We start from the raw sequence: 13,471 nt of genomic DNA on the forward strand, positions 1-13,471 counted from the left end.
TTATGATAAAAAGAATCTAGAGAATCAATTGGAACGGGCTTTCTCATCTCAAAATGAACAACAAATTCAAAACATCGTAACCAATCCACAACTTACATTTGTGACAACATATAACCCAGACCAGTACCAGATTGCTCAAGCAGTCAAAGAAGAATGGAAAATACTCCAGAGTGATCCTACATTACCATTTGCTGATTGGTCGGCACCCAGAATGGCATACCGTAGAGGCAAGAGTTTGAGAGACATGCTAATGAAGACTGATATCTCCTTGAAAAATGATACTTGGCTGAAGAAAAAAGTGGGACGCTATAAATGCATTAGTTGTGTAACCTGTAACAGCATGCACACGGGTACGACATTTCAACATCCAGATCGTCGCAAAAGATATCAGATCAAGTATTTTTTGACATGCACAACCCAGTTTATCATATATCTTCTCAATTGCCCCTGCGGGAAATTCTATACTGGAAAGACGACTGACGATGCCAGAGTGAGAATGGCGAATCATAGGTCGAGCATTAGAGCAGCAATAAAATCTGGGAAGGCAGAACATCCGGTAGCACGTCACTTCCTAGAAGCGGGACACACAGTGAGTGACCTACGGATTAGAATCATTGACCACGTGCCAGTGCTAAGACGAGGAGGAAACAGAGCCAAGATCCTGTTACAGAAGGAAGCACGGTGGATTCATGAACTATGCACACTGGCCCCGAGAGGCCTCAACATCCAAACGGGATGGCAGAACTTCCTATAAAGACCTGGTCGTATGAGAGTCCATTGATTGGATGAGAGCCTATTGATCCATTGATCCTGCATTTATCACCCTGTATTCCATGGTGATGGCGGAATGAGAGTCTACGTTCCATGCTTTAGTTATCCTCTGTTTGCCGAATTTGGTTTTAATTTCATATGGTGTCCTTTATATACTCTTATGAGTGCTTACATGTCCTCCTCTATTTTTGTACCATATATTGTTTGCCATATTTTTTCAATATTTATTAGCTGACATGAGGTGTGTTTTGTTTTTAATTTGTTTTTAATTTTTTTATGAGAATTATATGACACATATCACATACACTTTGAGTTCTGTGTGTCTGATATGCCTTCTATACATGAGTTACGGTCCTGATGACATAGGGCTGTGGGGTGATTAAGTGTCCTTTTTCGATATTGAATTGGGTTATCACATGTGGTTGTTGGCCACTGACAGGTGGGGCTGTTTTTGGGTAGTTGGTAAATTTTTCATGTTAATTTTTTTATGTCATTTTTTTTCTACCTAATTTTATGTTTTGATGGTTTAGGATATAGGACTGCCACTGGGATATTGTTTATACATAAGTAGTAGTGTCAGGGTGGGTGTAGGTCCCAATGTGGAGTCACCCATTCTGTTCCTCTGATTTTTCGTTGATCACCGCAGGTATCATTAGCGATGATTGTGTCTGCCCTTCTGTTTGGAGAAAACAGAGATATAGGGTTTGACAGATGGTGTTTGCCGTTTCCTTTATATGTCACGGGTTGACATGATATGTTAAGTCGGCAGGGATTGTTGTAGATGCACTTCGTGTTATTGTAAAGCGATTGCTGCTTGGCATTTTATTTGATTTTTTTATTGTTATTTTCACATCTCTGTTGTGAGGGCCAGTTAGGCGCCTCTGGACTCCCTATGTTTGGTGATATATAGAACACAGCGAGACCTTTATCGGTGGTTGGTATGTATACTTGGGTTGCTATGGCAACCAGGTAGCTTTATGTATAGTGATTCGCTTTGGTGTCACGGCGATGATCTTGACATGGTTTTTGGTTTTATAGGTTTATTTTTGTTAAGATAATGAGGCGGTGTGTTCCCTGGGCACTATGATAGTTGATGTTATTAGGGCGATAGGATTCAGCTCGGCTAACACTATGGGTGTTGTTTATTATTTGTTATATTTGTTGCCAGGACAACTGCCGGAGCGTGTATACGTCGCGGCGTGTCGTTTGTGTATTTATGCTTTTGCTAGACGCGGTAAGGTCAGGTTATATGGTAATGATGTCTTGGGTTACCAAGACAACCGTTCACATTGCTATTGTTTGTGACCATCTGCGTCGGGTTAACCAATTAGAACGTTTGTTGTCTTCAGAAGGTTTGACCAATAACATCGATCAAGGCGTGAACATGAATGACGAATCTGCCTATCAAACCACGGGGGCATGACATGTTCCACCTATCAGGCATGTTTATTTATTTATGTATAGTTGTTGCCAGGACAACCGCCGGAGCTTGCATATGTTGCGGCGTGACGTTTGTGTATTTCTAATTTTGCGGGACGCGGTAAAGTCGTGATATATGAAATGTTGTCTTGGGTTTCCAAGACAACCGTCCATATGGCTGGTGTTTGTGACGGTTAGCCATCTGCGTCTGGTTAGCCAATTGGAACGCTTGTTGTTTTCAGAATGTTTGACCAATAACATCGATCAAGGCGTGTCCACCAATGACGAATCTGCCTGCCCTATCAAACCACGGGGTATGTCATTTTCCACCTATCAGGCATTTTGTTGTTTTTACTTTTATGAAAAGTCCGGGATAGTTGTTCAGTAGATCGGTCATGTCTTAGGGGCTATCAGACATATTTACAGTTTGTTCACATAGGATCACACATTAGTGTATATACATTTACTCATTTATAATATTATTCATTATATTTTACCCTAATTACAGGGACCTATGCTGGTTTTGCACACGATTCAATTTTTGCACACGGCACATTCTCATTGGTAGTTCACCTAGGGGAGGGTTATATGGGTTTATAAATGTTTGGTTTTTGCACTTGTTGTTTGTCAGAGGAAGGGACGCTGTTGGTCCTGAAACGTCACAATAAATTCTATTTGATGTAAATTGCTGTCTACAGTCCAGTGAGTGCTTACTAATTTTTGCTTCTATATATATATATATGTCACATTGCACTACTTTATAATTCTGTGTATGATTAAAACAAATTATTTAATTTTTTGGCACTTGTTAATTCATATTTTGTTTTTAATAAAATATTTAAGGTAACAAAATGTCTATTTATATTGCAATTAAAAACGTGGTAGGGGCATATGAGGTGGGAGGGGCATTATGGTGGGGGGAGCAAATGAGGTGGGAGGGACATTAGAGTGGGGAGGGGCATATGAGGTGGGAGGGGCATTATGGTAGGGGAGGGGCATATGAGTTGGGAGGGGCACAATAGGTGGGAGGGGCATTAGGGTGGGGCAGGGGCAGAGGAGGTAGGTGGGTGGGGGGCCCTGCCACACTTTTGCCCGGGGGCCCTGGTTGGTCTCAGTCCGCCCCTGAAACCCAAATTAATTAAATATTGAAAATCGCTTAAGATCCCCATTTATTAAGGTTTGGGTGGACAAGGGTCCCAGACAGGAAACATGTCTGCACAACTTCAGAGCAAAATTAGCTGTTGCTCGAGAGCAGGGCTTGTCAGTCATCCCAGACTGGCCTCTGCAATCTCTTAGTTTGCAAAAAGTTTAAAAAGAACTGGTCCTATGACTGCTGCTCCTTAAATGGACACCAACATTAAAATTTAATGATTCAGATAGAGTATGCAGTTTTAAGAGACCTTCCAATTTTCTTCCATTATCAATTTTTTTCTTTTTATATTCACACTTTCTGAAGCACTTGGTTCCTACTGAGCATGTGCACAAGTTCACAGTGTATTCGTATAAACATTTATGATCTGCTAAAAGGTGTCACATGATACAGGGCAGGCAAATGGGGAAGAAAATAATCTGTTAGGAAAAAAAAATCTACTGCTTATTTCACCTTCAGAAAATGTTTTATTGCATTGTCTTTTTATCATGCACTTGTTAATTATGCAATTCTACTGTATTTAATGGTCCTTTAAAAAAAAAAAAAAAAAAGACGGATTGGAATATCACTGGTGAGGGTTCACATTGCAAAGTATCTAATGTGTCTTGAGTGTGTAAGTCATAAAAACAAATTAACAAACTGGAAGTGAACTGGCCTCATATTTAAAAACCACCAAATACTCATTTGAAAACCAGATTGAAATATATACAATTTTTTAAACATAACATAAGAAAGATTTTACATTTATTAATTGCTATTAATTTGCAAAGTTATTCTAAAGTGAAAACTAACAGTCCTGGGAAATGTACAGAACTTCCAAAGGTGCTCGTGCTCTATTTGCTTGAGTGCTTGTTGGTTTCTTTTTCCAAAGAATTCAAGTATATGAACCTTAAAGGGATATGAAACCCAAAATGTTTCTTTCATGATTCAGATAGAACATACAATTTTAAACAACTTTCTAACTTACTTCTATTATACATTTTTCTTTGTTTTCTTGGTATCTTTTGTTGAAAAGCAGGGACATCAATTTATGAGCCGGCCCATTTCTTGAGCACTATATGGCAGCAGTTTTGCAAGAATGGTATCCATTCACAAGAGCACTAGATGGCAGCACTATTTCCTGTTATGAAGTGCACCATATGCCTGCCTAGGCATCTCTCCAACAAAGAATACAATGTGAAAGAAGCAAATTTGATAATAAAAGTAAATTGGAAATTTGTTTACAATGCTATGCTCTGTCTGAATCACAAAATATTTTTTTGGGTTTCATATCCCTTTAATTTGCTCTTCCTCTTCCATGCTGTGGCTACAGTGATACTGTCAGCTATCTACCTTCTTGACTACGTTTGCAGTAGAAATTGATGTGTAGCAAATATCTAGCTAAGAAGGGGATGAAAAAGCCGCACTTACCTTAACACTAACACTTCCTTGAAGTTTAAGTTGTAGCCTTATCATGTCTACATCATCCATTGTGCAAAGCTGCTGTAGCTCCTGAACCTTCTTGGACATTTCATCTATAGCAACTTCAATTGGATTTAACTCTGTGCTTGTCTGGCTTATAACTTGTATCCTTTTCTTCACATATGGAAATGAATGATTTGCTGTTGAAACAAAATAGTGAATAGCAAATTGATGTAAAGTATTATGAACATGGAAGTTCATCTTGTTTCTATTGGTGATTAGACTGGGAAAAATCAGGTTGAGAATACAATATTCTAACTGCACATACAGTAATATATAATGGGAGGAGTATGTAAATATGTAAATTTGAAACCCCTTTAAAGTTTGCACCACTCATTCAAAGGTATATAAACAGTCTCTTTTGTTGTATCAATAAAACACTTAACAGTGGGTTATACTTAATAAAAATAATGACAATATGTATTTGTGCAGGGTTCATTACTTTCTGTCACAGCCCAACAAGGGGGCTGGGGTCTCTACAGGAAAGCATATATAGATCGTCATACATCCTCTACAGCAACTTGAGCTGGCTTACTGTTCAGTGAGTGCTAGAGAAACAGGAAACCATTTTCTTGCCCATGCTTAGATGTTCTCAGCATGTCAGCTTCATCGTGTCACTATTGGTAGTGGATACAGTGAGGGTGCATTTTTCCAGAAAAAAAAGTACATTGCTATTTTTTTTTAAAACAATCTGTTTCATTTTATGTTAACTTTTTTTTTTTTTAGGTAAAGGAGCACTGTTTCATAAAAAATGTTTAAAGGGGCACTGAATCCATTTTTTTATTTCATGATTCAGATAGAGCATGCAATTTTAAGCACATTTCTAATTTACTCCTATTATCAATTTTTCTTCGTTCTCTTGCTATCTTTATTTTAAAAAGAAGGCATCTAAGCTATTTTTTGGTTCGGTACACTGGACAGCACTTGTTTATTGGTGGGTGAATTTATCCACCAATCAGCAAGAACAACCCAGCTTGTTCACCAAAAATGGGGCGGCATCTAAACTTACATTATTGCTTTTCAAATAAAGATACCAAAAGAATGAAGACATGTCGATAATAGGAGTAAATAAGAAAGTTGCTTAAAATGCATGCTCTCTCTGAATCATGAAAGAAAAAATTTGCGTTCAGTGTCCCTTCAATATTGAAGGGTGGAGTGCATGAGTGAAATGAACATAATTACACAACATTTATGACATATGGCTTTTGTCCCTGTAATGGTAGTTAGGCCTACTTGCTCTATTGAGGAGAGGAAATTTAAATTTATATTTAACCCTTCACTACTAATAATACTAGTACTAGTAGTACTAGTATGGCCCTTAAAGGGACATAAAGCCCACATTTTTTCTTAAATGATTTAGATAGATTGTGCTATTTTAAACAACATTTCAATTTATTTCTGTTATCTAATTAGTTTTTTTTTCTCTTTGTACCCCTTGTTGAAAAGTATATCTAGGTAGACTCAGAAGCTGTTGATTGGTTGCTGCACATAAATGCATCTTGCCATTTGCTGTCAGCTATTATTTATCAGGTATTTGTAGAGCGCCAACAGATTCCACAGCGCTATAAACATAGGCGGTATACAAGGTAACATTTAAAGGGGGTCAAATGGGTAGAGGTCCCTGTCAAGAGTTGCACTGTTGTAATCGGCTCTTATGGGGGTGATCTACAAACAGGTGGGCTCATAGGCTTACATGCTAAGGGATTCAAGGGGATAGCAGTGGAGTTAGGAAAGGTAAGTGTAGGTTGTATGCATTCCTGAATAGTACAGTTTTTAGGGAGCGCTTGAAGCTTTCAAAACTAGGGGAGAGTCTTGTGGAGCTAGGCAGAGTTCTACAAGATGGGAGCTAGTCTGGAGAAGTCTTGTAAACGGGAATGTGAGGAGGTAACAAGAGAGGAGGTGAGTAGAAGATCGTGGGCAGAGCGAAGGGGTCGGGAGGAACACGGTGTGAGATTTAGGGGGGAGCATGGCAGTTGAGGGCTTTGTATGTCAGAGTGAGAATTTTGTGTTTAAGCGTGGAGGCAAGAGTAAGCCAGTGAAGGGGTTGGCAGAGAGGTGCAGCAGATGAAGAGCAACATGTAAGGAAGATGAGCCTGGCAGGGGCATTCATTATGGATTGTAAAGGAGCTAGGCGGCAGCTAGGGAGACCAGAGAGACCAGATAGGATGAAGTTGCAGTAATCAAGGCGGGAAAGGATGAGAGTGTGGATTAGAATCTTAGTTGTGTCTTGTGAAAGGATATGTCTATTTTTAGAGAAGCGGCAGGCTTTAGTCAAGGACTGAATGTGAAGAGTGAAAGAAAGATCTGAGTCAAGTGTGACCCCCAAGACATTGAGCATGTGGTGTAGGGGTAATGATGAAGTTATCGACAGTTATAGACAGTAGGGCATTGCTGCTCCTTCAACAAAGGATACCAAAAGAATGAAACACATTAGATAATAGAAAGTTGTTTAAACTGGTTTGGTCTGTCTGAATCATTAAATATTTTTTTTAAAGTAAATTAATCTGCTAAACTACATATTAAGATAAGAGATGGTTAATAAATGTAATGTTATAAAATATAGTAAAAACATACAAAAAACATAATGCTGGCATATGGGAACACATAGCCTCAGGTGAAGTAAAAAACAAAAATAAAGGGACATTGTTTTGCAAATCAGCTTGTGATCTTTAGACATTTACATTGCATACAACTGAAGTCAGATCTTCATGCATGAGGATTAATCACCCAAAATAATAAACACAAAGCCGTGATGATTAGGATTAAGGGGAACCTGTTGTTTCATGGGCAGAAAAGGTTGAATATTCTTCTGCTGGACATTAAGTTCAGTAGCCTCCGGCTTTCATTAATAGTTCTTCTATAAATGATAATTTAGAAGGTAATGTGTAAGGTTTTTGCCCATAATGTTCAAGTAGTTTTACTGGATTTGATTTTCATCTTAAAATGATATTACAATGTAATATAGACTTCTAAGCTACTGAGCTCTATTCTAGATCTAGAAATCCGTCTCACTCCTCAACAAGCGCTACTACATCAACCAATCGATAACTTGACAAAACCATGAAGTAAATTTGTAGCTCTAGTTTTCATAGCGGTTTGATTGGCAAAGTACTAGAAATGGAATGTTCCACGTCCTTTTACTACCAGATATTTCAACTAGCTGCTGATATATTAACTCTAAAAAAGAATTTCTGGAAATATGAAAATGTTGGATCCTCTATAAAGGCCAGAGCTTGGGGTGAATTAGACTTGTAATGACTGTTTATTTGTCTTATTCTTGGTAGTCTTTACATGATTCTTTGTATATATATATATTGGTAATGGGAGCAAGACATTACTATAATATACCCTGCTGCTTTTGCTGAGAGTACAGCAGTTACAAGTCACCTTTATTAAGGTAAATTAATGTTGTTTGTGTGAATATCTTTATTTGGTTACATTTTGTAGATACATATGAATTGTAATATTTCCTACCTGCAGAATGAAAAATATAATGTGCCTCTCTTATTATTATATATTTGAATGCTAATCTGTTATTTTGGTTTATTTTTACTCATATAAAAGGAGATGAATTATATTTATTTCTTTGTGATGTAATTGCATAACCATTTATTTTGGGTAATATGTTTTTCCAGTGCATCGATTATATTTATGGACAAATTGTTTTATTATTACTATTTTTCTGTTACATTCATTATATTAAAATCTAATAAAATTATTTAAAACTAGTTGGTAAGTGCAGTCTATGTGTTAAAAATACAACCCCCCAAGCTACATAAAATAAAAAAGTAAAAATACAGAAAAAAATAAAGCTATCCAAAATAATAAAATTAAACCTAAACTAATACCCCTATAAAAATAAAAAAATCCCCCCAAAATAAAAACACCACCTAATTCAATACTAAACTACCAATAGCCCTTGTAAAGAAATCAGCTCTTTTACATTAAAAATAAACAAAGTCCCCCCTAACAGTAAAACCGCAACCCACCAAAAAAAAAAAAAAAAAACTAACGCTAATAAACCTAAACTACCCATTGCCCCTAAAGGGGCATTTGTATGGGCATTGCCCTCAAAAGGGCATTCAGCTCTTTTTCACTGCCCTTAAAAGGGCAATCAACTCTTTTTCAAAGTGCCAAAAAAACCCTAATTTAAAAAACAAAACAAAAACAAACTAACACTAAAGCCCCAAAAAGGTACTCACAGTTGCTGAAGTACGGCGGAGAAAGTCTTCTTCCAGACGGGTCCATCATCTTCATCCACAGCGAAGGCTGTGAACAGCCAATAAGATTTCAGTTGCTCTCATCCTATTGGCTGTTCAGCAGCCAATAGGATTTCAGTTACTCTAATCCTATTGGCTGATGTGAAAATTTCAGTCAATAGGAATGCAAGGTTCCCCAATAATTATGGGGTACCTTGAATTAAATCTTCAGTGTGCAGCGGACGATGGCATGAAGAGGATCCTCCACGCCGCCGAGGACCACCGCCGCCGAGCAATGCCGCAAAGGATCGCCACATCTGGGAACACCGCTCCTTATCTCCGCTCCGAGTCGCCTTCACTGTGGATGAAGATGATGGACCCGCCTGGAAGAAGAATTTCTCCGCCAGACTTCAGCAACTGTGAGTACCTATTTGGGGCTTTAGTGTTATTTATTTTTTTTGATTTTTGATTTTTTTTTACATTTTAAATTAGGGTTTTTGAGCACTTTGAAAAAGAGCTGAACGCCATTTTAAGGGCAGTGAAAAAGAGCTGAATGCCCTTTTAAGGGCAATGCCCATACAAATGCCTCATTTAGGGGCAATGGGTAGTTTAGGTTTATTAGTATTAGGTTTTTTTTTATTTTGGGGGGTTTGGTGTGTGGGGGGTTTTACTGTAAGGGGGGACTTTGTTTATTTCTAATGTAAAATAGCTGATTTCTTTATGGGAAAACCCTACAAAAAGCCCTTTTAAAGGCTATTGGTAGTTTAGCATTAGATTAGGGGGTGTTTTAATTTTGGGGGAATTTTTTATTTTTCATAGGGATTAGGTTTAAATTTTTATTTTTAATAATGTGTTTATTATTTTTTGTAATGTTAGCCTTTTTTATTTTCTGTAATTTTAGAATAATTTAATGTAATTTTTTTTAAGTACTGTTAGGATTTTTTATTTTATTGTAATGTAGTAGTTTTATGTATTTAAGAGGTTAATTTAGGGGGCTTAGTCATAAAATTATTTTTTTGTGTTGTGGGGGTTGGTGGTGTAGGAGTTAATAGGTAAATTAGATTTAATGCATTGTGGGGGTTTGCGGATTTGGGGTTAATAGATGTATTAGGTAGTTTGCGATGTTGGGGTTTGCGGATTTAGGGATTTATAATTTTATTAGGTAGTTGTTGTTTTTTTCTTAATACTTTGTACGGCGGTTAGTTTTTGTTTTTTTAAATAGTTGTTGTGGGTGCTTAGGTGTTAATAATTTTATTAGGTATTTTTTTTTCCCCTAATATTTCGTGTGGGTGGTTAGTTTATTTTTTTTAAATACTTATTGTGGGTGGTTATTATTATTTTTTAATAGTTATTGCGTGCGTTTTTTTTTTTACTATTTATTGAGATTGTTTTTTGTTTTTTTTGTAATCCTCCGTTTGCCTTCACTGCATCCAGGGGAATTCTTTTGGCTGCGCATGCAGCTGCCTCCCTCTGCCAACATTCCTTTGAGAATGCGTGCGCAACTGGCGACACCGACGGACGCGTTACAAACGTGATTATATTATAGCTATATAAATTTTTTTCTCTCTCAAGAGCACTGAAACACACATATGGTTAAAATATTTATAAGGTAACTATTTTGCTAACTTTAAGCAGTATAACCTCTTTACATACAAGTGTGATTGAATATCAACTTAAAGGGACACTGAACCCACATTTTTTATTTTGTGATTCATTTGAAAAGCAAGAATGTAAGTTTAGATGCCGGCCCATTTTGGTGAACAACCTGGGTTGTTCTTGCTGATTGGTGGATAAATTCATCCACCAATAAACAAGTGCTGTCGAAGGTTCTGGACTTATTTTTTCAAATAAAGATAGCAAGAGAATGAAGAAAAATTGATAAAAGGAGTAAAATAGAAAGTTGCTTAAAATTGCATGCTCAATCTGAATCACGAAAGAAAAAAATTTGGGTTCAGTGCACCTTTAATTATATAAATTTACATACTTTTTTAATTTTGGTCTTACTAAATTGCTCACTGACATAGAAATCTATTAGTGCTGATATTTGAAAGACAGATAGAAGCTGATAAATAAACAATAATTTGTATAAATTTGCTGCTTCATTAACTATTTTTTCTGCTTTAAGAGCTTGACTGTAGAAGCAGCTAAATATATCAGAAAATAAAAGTGATCTAGGAAAAAATATTTTTTATTTTTAATAATCTTTTATTGAGGTTTTGATCAAGAATAAACATATATGAACTGTCATACAACATAAATGGCAGAATTGTCTTAGGACACAATGCAATGATACAGGTAAGAAACAAAAAGAATTAAACATTATAGTCTTCTGAAACCTCCATTTTATAATTTTTTAAAAGCATTTATGAATGACTAAATAGTTGGTCACTTATGGGCCCTTTGATATAGGTAAGACTGTTTTTAGTCATATTAGAGACCCTATTTTCGTCTAATGGCACTTAGAAGAAATTTTACAGCAGGTAAGCACCGCTTGAGTTATGGTAAAGAAAGTGAGTTAGATATATAATCATAAGGGTACGCATACTCTGGATATGTAATGTAACTAAGTATATTGGACTTATGATTCTATAAAGTAAGAGGAGGATCTGTACAATATTGGAAGTGGCATATAAAATATAACTGTAGAATAAGGTGACGTCAACTAGAAACAGGAGACCTTAATTCCAAGGAACTAGGTATACATGTGAACTATGAGAACATTTGCTGGTAACTGTTAGACATATGCATGTAAAAAATAAGCATGCCATAGGGAAAAACTATATAATTGAAGGCTCAGTTTGAGGAAGAGGGTCTATACTGGCAAACTGGAGATGAGCATTGTTATATACATTGCCACTTAAAGATAAAGCATGTTGATATGTACAATACAAAATAAGGGATATCAGGCTTACAGTATATAAATGTAAGTGTTATAAATTTCAAAGGAGTGCTAGAAGTGTATCAGTAGATCATATCTCTATACTCAGGTTTAACCAAAAAGAGCAACATGTATTTGGGCATGTTTATGGGGACAGTGTACCATGGGCTCCTAGTTAAAAGATGTAGCCTAAAGCCTGGCCCTAGGTTGGAAGGGATAAGAGCAGGCATCATTGCTCAGTGCTGGTATAAGGTTAAGGAACATATCTAAATGGGGTACAAACATAGTGTTTAACTCTAAAGTGAAAGTCTAAGATGCTGAACTGTGGAAGTTAATATCTGAGAGATGAATATGCAGGGCTCCTGAGGGTCTTGAGTAGAAGGAAAGCTGCACATCACACATATATTAACTAATAAGATTATAATAGTAACCCAATTCCACTCTTTATCAGCTGAGCAAGTCCTGTTAATGAACTCAGAAAAGTCCTAGTCCAACTACAAAGGGACCACTGTGAAACAAATACGATTTTCCTGCTACAGTCTTTGTAGACATCAGGGTATAAGTGGGTATACAACTCCTGTTTTGTAGCACTCTGCCCATCTGCTCTTCTATTATGCTGCCGGGGGCTTTTTTTTCCTCGTTGTATTTCTAGGATCTGTATACTTCTGCTCCATGCTCCTGTTGAAACGCTGTTACTTCTCAGGAGGCCGGCCGCCCCATCCTGGAACTTGGTGAAAATAGATTCTACCTGAGATCAATTTTCTTGTGTGGAGGTATGGGTGTGAATTACCCCATCACGGACTGCAGATTCCTCTTTCAGCAGAATGGAAAGTTGCTCCCCTATGGACTCTTTAATTACAGAGGTGCAGTGCGTTATGTATTCAATGTTGTCTTGCTGTTGGTTCTCGATCTCTAGAGGTTCCATGTGCTGTGCATTGGCAATTATCACTGTCGCCATCTTGTTTGCACCGTACTCACATTCTGTGTATTTAGCTTTGAGTATGTAAGAGAGTTCAGCAAACCCGTCTAGCATCCGTTGTTCTAGGTCTTTTAGAATAGCTTTTAGCCAGTAGTAGTGATCCTCCTCCATGATCAACTGCTCTACCTGGGAAAACCGGGGGAAGGATGTTAGGGATCTGAGGACTAGGACTCCGTCTTGGCTTCTACTAGTCTAAACTAGAACTCCGCTGTAGGTATAGCTTGTCAGAAAGAATATATGTGAGTTCCACTCTTTATCTTGAGTTGCTTCATTAGTTTTGCAGTTAAGATGCATGTTATATTCTTAAATAAGTGGTATATTATTGGTCAGAATAGCGGAGCTTCTGGTTTCTGCAGCCTACCATGGCCGCTACCTGGACACGCCCTCCAGGAAAAAATATTTTTAATCTATTACTGCATGTAATACCTTCAAACATAAAAAAAAATCTTTCAAAGTACATTTATTACAATTGCTGTTTACTTTGAGGTTGCATGACATTGATTCTATTATGTAAAAAGAGCCCTATTTCTGAGGTACAGTAGACTTGGTTAACTCTTTCTTTTTACTGGTAACTTGCTATTCTGTTTCAGTGTCATTAGCTGTTTATGACAGAA

General features: G+C 37.0%; 1 protein-coding gene across 1 annotated transcript in view; it reads right to left on the minus strand.

Annotated features, from left to right (window-relative positions):
* DOCK10 (dedicator of cytokinesis 10) overlaps window positions 1–13,471 on the minus strand; it is a 618,846-nt gene that overhangs the window by 71,071 nt on the left and 534,304 nt on the right. The window contains 1 exon segment of the mRNA XM_053710021.1: window positions 4,751–4,941. Coding sequence (XP_053565996.1) covers window positions 4,751–4,941 — 191 coding nt within the window.

The sequence above is a fragment of the Bombina bombina genome, chromosome 4 (assembly GCF_027579735.1).
Source record: "Bombina bombina isolate aBomBom1 chromosome 4, aBomBom1.pri, whole genome shotgun sequence".
Lineage (NCBI taxonomy): Eukaryota > Metazoa > Chordata > Amphibia > Anura > Bombinatoridae > Bombina > Bombina bombina.